The 12810-nt window shown below is 31.1% G+C and overlaps 1 protein-coding gene across 1 annotated transcript; it reads right to left on the bottom strand.

The window, feature by feature from the left end:
• Positions 1–2336: 2336 nt before the first annotated feature.
• LOC128965919 (probable serine/threonine-protein kinase nek3) lies at positions 2337–12810 on the bottom strand. The gene is made up of 3 exons (XM_054312699.1): positions 12599–12810; positions 6074–6963; positions 2337–5467 (listed from the first exon to the last, which is right to left on the bottom strand). The coding sequence occupies exons 2-3, from the start codon at positions 6881–6883 to the stop codon at positions 2417–2419; spliced, it is 3861 nt and encodes a 1286-aa protein (XP_054168674.1). The 5' UTR covers positions 6884–6963; positions 12599–12810; the 3' UTR covers positions 2337–2416.

The following is a 12810-nucleotide window of genomic DNA, read 5'->3' as shown; positions in this document are numbered from 1 at the left end:
ATTTATAAGTCAGACTTAATTCCAGTTTTTGCTTCACATCTCTGTCATTGCTATGAAAAGTAAAATTAATTTTAATAAACTCATAAAATATATATCTCTATCTATATATCTGTCAATTATTTTTATTTAAATTTCTCAGGGCTTTAGCGCATATAAAAAGACACGTATAATAAACTTATATATCTTTTTATATAAGGAATTAACGACTATTTAAATGCAAATTTAATGAACAATTCAATGTAAGCCAAGCGCTCATTGAATGGCATTGAAAATAATGCTATTAAACGATAAATATATACGATATACAGCACTAGTAGTACTACACTATTATAAAGCATAATATGCTGTGTGTTGTGTTGTGTGTGATATTTTGTAAGCACTTACGAGTGTATGTATGTGTGTGTGTGTGTGTGCTTATAATGACTGCAATGATTGGATATCACAATAATTGTGGCCATTGGTATACATACATACATTGGTATATCATATGAAATACATTTGCAGTTATTTAGCTTCAAGTTATACTTACTTTAATGACTACTTTGGGAATATTCACTTCACTGTTGTCGACAAACTTACACATACTGTACAGTACATACATAAGCATTAATTCATACATTTTCATAATTTGCAAATTCATCTTTTTATTTATTAATATTTTTATTTAGATATACAAGTATGAGAAATACAGCAAAAATTAATTTAAAAAGCAAACTAATAATTATAACATTAATTTACACATTAAAAACACAGCAATAATCATAATTATTATAGTAATAGTATTTATGATTATATAAGCATTATATATATTAAAAAGTGAATTTCAACTCAAAAAGACAAATATTTATTTATAAGTATAGTTATTATATTTAATTAGTTAATATATAATTTATTTATATTTAAAAGTAAAATGAATTACAATAATTATGTATATATATAAAACAACTTATATAAGTTATATTTCATCTAAAATTTGTCGTTTTCACCGTTTTTTTTATAATTTAAAAATTTTAGTAGATTTCATTAGATTATATGAACTAATATTACTATTTTTTTAGTAACGATTGACTTAAGTGATTAAAACAAAACCAAAAAATCAAAGTCTAATCCTTATTTTGTGAATAATTAGAAATAAATAATTGGATAAAATGATAGGCAAATGTAATAATTAAAAAAAAAATATTGAATGAAATGATAAAATTGTGACTTTCAATGATATGATTAATGAGTTGTATGTATACTATGCTAACTATATTGTAGTCACTATTGGTATGGAACTAAATATTCAAAGATTGAGTCCATTTAGAAATTTGTTGATTGTATTGAATCATTGGACTGGAAAATCAATGTTAGTTACGACTGGAAATAGGCATAACTATAGCCATATAAATGAATGTATGTGTTGTGTTATGGAGTGTTGGGTCGGATCAGTAGTTAACAGTTCAGACAAAGTTGTTAAGAGAGACCCAATAGTGAAAGCAGTTTGCATTAGTTTTAATGATTTATTGACTTCTAACATAAGGCTCGCTTCCGTCCCTCTCATACACTAAAAAACCTTAACAAATATGTGTCCCATTAGTATCAATGACACCCATACGTCACCATCAGAAAGTAGTTTTCATAATTTATAATAAAAAACTATAAATTGCTATTAAATTATAATTATAAACGTTATATCCATTGTTTGTATAAATAATACTAATAATGGATTAGGAAATAAATCAAATATAGTATACTATAGAATCAAATAATTTGAATATAACATCATTTTGTTGTTTGTTTGTGTGTAAGTAAAAAGTGTTATAAAATGTAATTTAAGTTTTTTACACATTTGATTAGCTTATAAAACATCAAATTTAGTAAGCAATACATTACTAGAGCTCAACATAATATAAATAAAAAATCTAATTATAAAAAACAAATATAACATTTATATCTAAATTAAGAAGAAATTAAGTGAATAATATAAATATATATTAAAATAAAGATTCAAATAAAACTACATTTGTTTTTGTTATATTAATTATTGTTTGTACTAAAAACATAAATTAAACAATTTTGTATTAAAAATTTAAATTCAATTTGTGTTTAAAAGAAAATCATCGATTTTGTACTTACGATACGCTATTATATATATATATATATAACTAAATTTTAGTTTACAATAAATATAAATACTAAACATGTATACATAAATTTTTACATTAATAGATATTATATAATAATAATATTTATAATAATAATGTCATAACTAATGCATAATAAACTCGAATAAAGAAATAAATAACAGAGAAATATACGTATATATAGTTTATATATAAAACTACTGTCATTTGAAGAAATGGTTAAACCATTAACTTGTAATTCAAAGATGTGATACTCCATGTAATCATTATATCATTTGGTGTCTTCAATATCAATGATGTGTTGGATAATTGAAGTGAGATGTTATAGATGGGGGGGAACTTATATTTCTGATCACTAAATTAGGAATCTTAGTCGTAAACCGATTGGGTTCGGGACTAATGACAGAATAGTTTTTATGATTGTGATGATGACTGTGTGGTGTAGACCTCTGTTGCGACTTATTGGTCAAATGATTGTTACCAGTGCTTGATATCATCGGCGAAACTACCGGTCGTTTCTTTTTATTTGAATCCATATTAGACGTCGACAAAGAATGTGATGAACTCGAACCGGATCTCATGCCCTGAGTGTTCATTATTTTAAAAGACGGGAACTGTTGTTTTGGAGCACTATTATTAGGGAAGAAACTTCTGTGTTTGTCGAGAACGGCGGGATTTACACATTGTTTGGGTTTTGGGGGCGGAATGTCATATATTGCTCGCACAGGACTGACAGTCATTTTTGGATGCAATTGTTTATCCTTTTTAGTGGACATCGATAAATCTAACGGTCCATTATTTAGAGGAGCATTAGGTTTTGTATCGTTTGTAATTGAGTGATCACTTTCTGATTTAGGACTAGGAGTGGGTGTAGGAGGAGGTGATGTCAAAACGGCACAATTAGCCGACAATCTGGTAGCTGATCCAATATTGATAGCTAATTTAGTTGATAAATTTGATTGAACTTTATTTTTCATTAATGTATTATTAAAATTATGTTTAATTCCATTGTCTTTATCGGATGGATTATTCTTAACAGAGTTGCCATCGTTGCCTCCACTGTCTTCATTGGGCACATCAACGACCAATTTTCTCGAATCTTCTTCATCATCGTCTTCATCATCTTCTTCTTCATTTATATTAACTTTCAAATCATTTTCTTTTTTAATAACTTTATTTGTAATATCATTAACTGAATCATTAGCACAAGTTTTACTAGTTTTGCAATCAATTGGAGTGTTAGCCGTATTAGTATCACTGCTGGCATTGGTATTAATAGTATTAGTAGTACTGGATTTGGCTAAGTTGTTAGTACTGGCACTCGTAGTCGTCAAATCCCTTTTAGTTTCACATTTATTATTGATTTTTTGTGAGCTCTTATCCTTAGGAGAGACGATACTCTCAACACTGTTAGTCTTTGTTGAGATACGTATCACTAAATTACCCGAATTAGTGGTGGAACTGCTCACTGATTTGATTGCACTCTCACTGCCAGCGCATTGATTCTTGTTTTGAAAGGAAGAGCCGACTCCACTCTCACCGGTAGTAACACTGACTCTGTTATCGTTCCCCTCATTACTGGTATCCACATGTGTACTGAAGGTGTTTTGTGAACCACCGGTGCTATTGTGGTTCAATTGCAATGTAGGTGTAGTACTGGTCACGTTAACACTGGCGCTCTTAGACGTGACTCCCGACGCTATTTTGTTGACTATTTGATTAATGGACGCACCTTTAGTTTTGCTAGACTTTGTCAACGAGTTATTACCGATTTGGTCAATAGATTTGACACATTTGTTATCAGTTATTATTGTATTATTAATCTTAACATCTGATGACAACCTCTGCAACTTGACATCGCACTCCTTGACACCAAAAATGCTTTCTAATGACTCTTTATTTTTATGATTTGTTTGAACTTGTGGTGCAACCGGAAGTGTCATTGTTTTAATGCTAGTGTTTGTGGCAGTAGTACTAGATTTGGCACTATTTTTATTACAAGAGCCAGTGTTTGCCTTACTATTGATACTTGTGGTCAATGGTGGCGGTGGAGACAATTTGATACGTATTGATGTTGGAGATAAAGGTGTCGATTGCCTAATAGCAGTAATAGACTCAGTTTGTGGTCCAGCATTGGTACCACTAATTGCTTTTCCCGATGTTTTGTTAACACTATCGCCAGTCATATCTTTGTTTGAAATTGTGTTGGATTTCACTGATATATTGTTATTATTTTTCAAACTTTTTACTCCACTTTTGCTGATTTTAATGCCAATTGAATGACTGCAATGTGTGGGTTGAGTTTGATTGGGTGTCGTCGTACTCTTACTGGTGATTGAAGCAGTCTTTTTGTTATGACTCGACTGCATAACACATTGACTGCTGGTATCCCTAATGGCATTTCCATCACAACCTTTTGATTGTTTGCTATTTTGTTGCAAAAAAGTCATATTACCAACACTTTTATTACTATCATTATAATCACTGACAATCATGCCATCCGTGTGACGACTAAATGCAAGGGTTGGAGACTTAGTGCCGATAAGAGTGCGGACATCAAATGCCGATGACTTACGATTACTGGTCTTCTTTGTGGTCACATTGCTATCATTAGCATTGTTAGCACATTTGGTATTATCCTTTATATCCTCTTTTATGGAAATTTTTGTAACACATATTCCACCACTCTTTGTATTGTTAGCACTGGTAGTATTAGAAGTGGACAGTTTACTTTTATCAGTATGGATACGACATTGACGTAAGCTATTAACAGTGGATGTGCTTGTATTGGATAACACAGTGGGCGCACTAGTGTTGGCACAATTGGCTTTGTTGGGCGTCGAGGCAGTCATGTTGTTTGTCGGCAAAACTTTTCTTAACTTTTTCGATGGTTCATCAGTTTGCACAGCACTGACACTAGTAGTGATCTTACGTTTGGATGCCTGTGCTTGTGGTGTCTTTACTGCATGAGGTGGTACTCCCTTAGATGTGTTGCCTTTGTATGTATCCATATGTTTGGGCGTTGCAAGAGATGCCTTATTTGATGTCACGCCATTTGCACTGCTATTGTATGATGAAGTGGGCACTGGAGCCGCACCTGTCATTATGATAGTCGTTGTTGATGTTTGTGATGTACGACTGGATGCTGTTGGATGTGCACCGACTAGTTTAGACTGACTCACATTCACACTATTATTATTGTTGTGGTTATTGGCATTACTTATATCACTGTTACCACTGCCTCCACTCCCACTCTTGGATTCAATATTTTGTGATTGTGTTGTCTTTAATCGTTTGATCGGTCGCTCACTTATGCGATAAAATAGACGCATCGGATCGCTCTGTAATGTTAAGGGATGGTATAGGAGTTAGCAAACAGATTATACCTCATTGACAATAGGCTATAACTTTGTTACAATATTACCACAATCAGCACTATCAGAGCATACAGAGACAGATATATATTTTATTATAACATTTAATATTGCAATTTTGCCGGTTATACATAGTTTGCTTATGGATAGACATATAGTGAGAGAGAAATAAAGGGAGAGAAAGAGAGAGAGAGAGCTTATGATAGTTTGATGAAAGTAGAGATGGAGAGGAATGTGAGAAATAATCAATAAATAAATAGCAATTCAGTGATAGTTGTGATAGACGTCGGTATAAGAGTATTGTAGTGAGCATTAACTCGACTGTCAATACAAAGCATACAATAGAGTGCATGCAATTGAATGCACGATATGTGTGACAGCTTGTGATACAACGTTCCCTTGAACTCAATGCTTGTCATATAAGTTATATACCATATATTGGCTGAGACAAGCACTATGAGCTCAGGGAGATTGCAGGCATGCAAAGGGAAAGCAAAGCAATACAATGTGCGCCCAATTATGAATAGAGGCATCGCTTCAATGCTTACACAGACTAACTTATATATGACATACCCTTTTCCAGTTGTAAATGTATGCGACATCCATAAGCATAATATCTTCACTTAGGATGTCTTGAAGATACATGACATCAACTCTATATGATTCGGGTAATCCATACTTTCTGAAGATAAACTTTTTCAGGTGTAAAATAGAGAGACCCGCCGGACAAAGTAGATAACGCTTCATAGTATCCATAGTGTCGTTCTCATCAATACTTAACAGTTTGTTGTCAGTAGGAGTTTCCTCAGTAGGACTGGTATTATAAGTATTGTCAGGCATTTGATTGTCTCCATATCCGTATTCAAGTGATAGACTAATCTTATCGTTTGCCATATAAAACATTCGGTGATCTATCACTTCTCCCCTGTCCTCAGCACAAGTGGACATCTCTTCGGTATGTTTTATATAGAAATCACGTCTTCTATGCATTTCGTTTTGGAAGACATCGGGAATAAGTTTATAGACGATATCCTGTAATATCTTATCAGATCTGATACTTTGCAATGGTTTGGTTCCGACATCTTTCTCACAGATTGGACAGCATTTATTTGCTTCGAGATATTTAACAATACATGACTTACAGAAAGAGTGCAAACATTCAGTAATAGTTGTGGCGTTAATGAAATAGCCGTTACATAAAATACATGTCAGTCCAGCGTTTACATCGACGAGTCGGGGTCTACGGTATGTCTTAGTCGGCAATGCCATCGCAATAGTATTACCTACAGTACTACCAACTACTACACCCCCGCCCCCGGTTTGGTCGTCAACTTTACTCACTTGGCTGTTACGGACACAAGTGTTTCGTTCATTTTTGTGCATTATATATATATATGTGTCTGTGTTTGCTATGAACTGTTGGGCACAACAAGAGATGCGATGAGAGCTCAGGGAAACCAAATCTAAAGCAAAAGTAATAGTAATAAAATTGAGTGAAACTGTGTTTCCATGGATACTATATTGAGTTATACTGTTAGGCAGCACAGCATCAGGGAATAACTGTGCGCTTATATAGATAGTTATATACAGTATATATACAACATTTGACTGGCATTTCACTACACGTCGAGCTCTTGGAAAATGGGAATTAGTTTCAGCAATCACTAGGAGATAGACGATAGACATGCACTCAACTCATACATACATAGATAGGCATAAGTTTGGCTGTATTTTAGGTTAGATTATATTATAATCGCTTACAGCAATATATAACAGCAATATACCAATCGTTACATTGATTACAATAAATGCATGTTTGCCTCAACTTAAATGGGATTTATTTAACAAACATAATGTCTTAACATTAACTCTATCCATGAATTAATACATAATTTTCCGTAAATAAGTTTTAAAAACAACTTTTATTTCAAACATAATCCAAGTGTTAGTAATTTTGAGCATAAATGAGAACATGAAAAATAAAGTTAAAAATGTGTGTATTTATCAAAAGTGGGTTATTTCGTGACTTCAATTCAATGCTTACAAAACAAGCCATCGTTTTCTCGCAATTTGGTTGCTTTGACTCACTTTTTGCTCATTTCTTATCATTTGTTTCTTTCTTTAAAGCAATTGAGTTATGAATTCACATTAGACTGCACTCACATTCACTCTCTTTCAGTTTATTTAGTATTATTGGTCTCCACTTAAGACTTAGACACTTCCGTCTTCACTAAAGCTGTATATATATATATATATACTGTATATCTATATATATGTTATATTGAAAATACTGTTCAATGCCTTAAGCATTAGACACAGTTTGGCGTTATAAGGCATAAAGCATTAGAGGAATGCCATATAACTCAATACAAATCACATTTATAAGGCATACCATCAACAATACTATTACTCAACATAAAGCACTCCAAACATTGATAATACTTTTGAAAAATATATTCAATTATTAACAAAACTATAAATTTATACAGTATTTACATACATTGTATATACAGTATGAATAGTGAGTATTTTATATCAACTAATTAAAAGGAAATAACAATAACAATAAGCCTACTATGAAATTATATAAAAGATTGAAATATAAAAATATTTGTTAAAAAAGTTGATTTGAGTGAAGCTCTCGCCCGAAGCCTTATTGTGTATTGCAGTACAACTAACTGGCAGTGAATTGAGATTTTTTGATTCATTCATTGATTCATTCAAATTGAATGGCAAAGTGCTTATCAAGCATTATATGTGTGCAACGCTTGCGCACTAAAAGTCACGACTAACTCACTGACGGTATGTATGTTTAGCTGAGTTGTGCTCTCATATGAAGCAAAAGATAAGTTTTGAATTAGACTTTATTTTAGTATTGTTGTGGACCTCATGGGATGTATGGGTGTATAGCATGTATAGCATCTGAGAAGTGATACCACCAAAGTTGAGTTGACTTATCACTATTTAACACATCCAACAAACACTAACACATATACCCAATACATACACAACAATACATTTCCTCTAAAATAATACTTATGTTTGTTTAGTACTTGACATCAACTTTTATTTAATGCTATTTTTTAATCAACAAAATATTTGCAAAATAAATACAATAAAACATTGACTTATGAAAGAGTGGCTCCAAATAGTGTCTCAAACACTATAATTATGGCTTTTGGTTGACCACAGGCTCAGACACACAGATGTATGCAAATGACAGATACAGATATATAGGCATTCATTTGCCAATTGAGTGCTTTTTAGACACAGTTTATGGCTATAGTTGGATGCAATTGGAGACGACGTTCACCACAATGTTTGAACCATACAAACTAAAAGAGGGTCGATAGCGAGTGAGGGGAGAAATTGGGGGATCGATAGTGAATGAGTGAAAGAGAGAGAGAGAGTCATAGAAAAGTTATCAATATTTTAACTCAAACGGGTAGTCAATGTATGTAACTATGTATGTATGGTATGGTATGAACAGTCACCTGCCTTATTCACAATGAGGGGAACATTGTTTAGTGCCTACAGGCTATTCCCTATATTTTATTATCTCATACAAAGCTAATACACAACTAATACGAAAACTAACAGTCAGTGCCTCACAAGTATCGAGAGTCGGGAGAGTACGTCATTGATTCAATTAAAGCTATATATAGGAAACTTTGAATCAAACAAACAAATGATGGCATAAATCCAAAATTCATACTTAAATTAGAGATAATCAAGTGATTCAAAATAGACTATTTGTTAATAATATGTAAGTATTTTATAATATAATTATTGAAAATGAATGTTCACTAAAACTTTTTATCACTTTTTTTGTTTGTTTATTGTTTGCAAAATCTAATAACAAAAAAGCCTTTGAGCGACGACTCTAACGAAAAGTTTGTTACAAACATTTGATAACTAAATGACCGCAAAATATCGATAACTTTGCTTTCATTCATACCATATGAATGGCATTTACATGACATACACCTAAGTGAACACACATACCATCCTTTTCTAGACTGACGCTCAACTTTCAAGATTTTCACAGATATACCAATGCAGAGGTGGTAAGCCCTTAAACAGTACATCCCATATACCCCCACTGTCCCCACTTTATCTTAACCCTTAACTGCTTATATGAAACTCCCATTTCATTAGAATAGATGTCAAAAAGTATTTCATTAACAATTCAAAGACCACAACAAATAATTAATGCAATCATTAGTCATATTATATATGATATCATTTGTTATTCAAATTAGCTTTCAATAGACTGTGCGATCCATACAAACATTTTATTAAAAGCACAGCTCATGCATCTCAACGGCTGACTTAGACAACAATAAATATAATGATAATAGTAGTGATAATGTGTGTCACTGTTATATAACATAGCATTCAGATCTCATGTCAAGTAATGCACATAAATAGTGAGTTTGTTTGCCAAATGCATAATACAAATCGTTAACGTCTAAGAAATAATCGATTTTTCAAAGAGAGTCAATTCATACAAATACTACATTATGTGACCAAATATTAGACATATTTCAAACAAATAAATGCATTCAATAATACTTTCATATTAATCCAAAGTATCTAATTTTCAACATAAATAATAAAACAACAATATTATAGAGATTTGATCCAAAAATAACTCTTTTGTAATTCAAATAAATTTCTAACATATAGTGACAGTATTTTAAATATTTTAAAAATTTTGTCGCAAAACAACTAATATTTAAATTAATGTAATTACAAAATATAAGTTTCATCGTTAAACTAATCGATAAACATAAGTGTGAATTGTGTAGACAAATGATATTATGTGATAAAAATACAAATAAAAAAGTCAACAAAAACGTCGATTCATTAATAGAGTGACTTTCCTTTTATGAGTGGGACTAACACATAGATTATAGACCGACAGACAGTATATATATATACAGTATAAATATAAGCTGTGAGTCGTGCGTATAGATATATACCTAACATTTTTCAAGTCGACTGTCGACTAATTAAACACATCCGCTCTGAAGGGAGTTGTGTTACAGATGATAGACTAGAAAACATCACCTAATGTTCACATCACTTATCTTATGTTGGCTTCACTTATAATCTATGATAATCACAGACAAACATCATTTTTTTTGGATATTCATTACTAAAAAACAATACTTATATATACAGTATATATAATATTGATTATTCAAATCAAATAATTGAGATGTCATTTGAGATTTCAAACTAAAGCTTTCAAATAGTATCTAATTTTAATACAGTACTCAATGACTTGTATTATTTATATATTAGACATATAATTGTTATAAAATATGAAGCCATATATAATATCAAATAACAATAAATATAATAAATATTTCATATTTGATAACAAGTGTAGTGCATAGTAACTAAAAAATAGTTTAACGTTTGCCATAATAACACATTAATGCAATCAATGCATTCACTCACTACAGCAGTAATGCAGCAAATGTTTGGCGAGATTGAGAGCACTAATACTGGCGGCTAACGCATGCACTCAATGCCGTTCAAAGATTTAGCTAACTCTCGCTTTTGACGACTTTTGCTAACAAAAAATGTCCCGTTAATCCTAATCTATGGATTAATTTTGATGGAAATTATTAATAATTATACCTAATATCAGTATAATTATGTATATCATCGAAAAACCTCTTAATATCAGTGTATTCACAATAAAATTAATATATATATAAATTATATGGAAAACGCTATGAAAGCATTAAAGCATAGCTTGAAAAAGCATTGCATTGTAAGCACTCATTGAATCCATTGATTTAAAAGTAAAGAATTTAATGCAATGACTTCAATAATAAACATATGTTAGTATTTATCGTACGTTAATATCTCATATCTATTAAATTACTTATAAATTAATTTTTAAATGTCTTAATATTTGCTGATATCAAGCAATAAGTAAATATAAAGATATCAAAAAAAACTTAACCGTAAATATAAAACTTACATTAACTGAAACAACACTCAATAAATAAATAAATATAATAAATATATGCAAATATTAGATGACAGCAAATGTGTATCAATTATCTAATGTATAAAGTTCATTTTTACATATTTTATATTTCATCATTATCTTTATGGGGTTAAGTAACGTTCAAACTGACAAACAGTAAAGCAATGCATATATACAGTATATACTGACTGACAAATCAATGAAAATACTTTCATGTTATAAATATAGCATTTTTCAAATGTACGCCAAATAATAGTGTTTTCACAGAAAAATTTAGTCAAAAACAAAAAATCGTTAAAATTATTATGTATTATAAAATTAAATAAAAAATAATCATAATATGAATGTCTGTATTAAACATAACTTAGTAAATATAAATAATTGAGAGATTAGATAATTATATTAAACTATATATAATTATAGACAAGTTATAGCACACATACCCGTATATAATTGAATGATAATAACAACACAGCAAATGTGTCTATACTATAGATTATGTAAATAATTAATTGTAAAAATCACACATATTTTGAACACTTTTATTGTCTACAACTCATTGATTTGACATAACCATCAAAATTGTTTTCAATCATTAATGAAATCAAAGTCGTGACAATAGGCAAGCATTAGCTGTGAATGTGATTATATTGATAGTTATGTTAGGTATATAACAGAGTCATAGAGTGACACAATGTATAATATATTGTATATTAAATGAAACAATTGCTGGCATTTATAAAACATGAAATATTTTGGATGAGAGTTGTTGTTCATTGCAATTGAGATGCATTTATATATACAATATATGTATACAATATATACAGCACAGCATAACTGCAGTCTATTTAAAAGCATAGTGTTGTATGTTATATCATAGTTTGAGTGGTGAGGTTAGCACAGTTAGCTATCGCGCATTGGCAGCGCCCTTACTATCAGCCATTTTATGGCTATATATGAGTCGAGTGCCGACTCAACAAACTCGAGGACAGGTCTCCAGAAAAGGCTTATATCTCGGCAAAGGTTAGCGCGACAAACAAAATAATTATACCATCTTTTAGAGTAAAGATAGCACTTTGTGTACATACCTTATGAGTGGCCAACTCTTAGGATTAGTAGTGATAGTTTGGGCACAAAAAGTGGTGAATTTGGTGTTCATTCAGTGGATGTCTGGCATTGGTATCACTAGTTTCACAGGCTTTCCATTGAATAGATAGAGAGTTATGTTGTGTTGTATGTTGTGTTTGACTGTATGGCAGCTGTTATGCTGAACACAACTGGAACTGAGCCCTCAAGTAGT

Source organism: Oppia nitens, unplaced genomic scaffold (genome assembly GCF_028296485.1).
Source record: "Oppia nitens isolate AA-2021 unplaced genomic scaffold, nextdenovo-longstitch-racon4-pilon3 scaffold10_pilon_pilon_pilon, whole genome shotgun sequence".
In the NCBI taxonomy this organism is placed as follows: Eukaryota; Metazoa; Arthropoda; class Arachnida; order Sarcoptiformes; family Oppiidae; genus Oppia; species Oppia nitens.
This window is presented reverse-complemented; position numbering and strand designations above follow the sequence as displayed.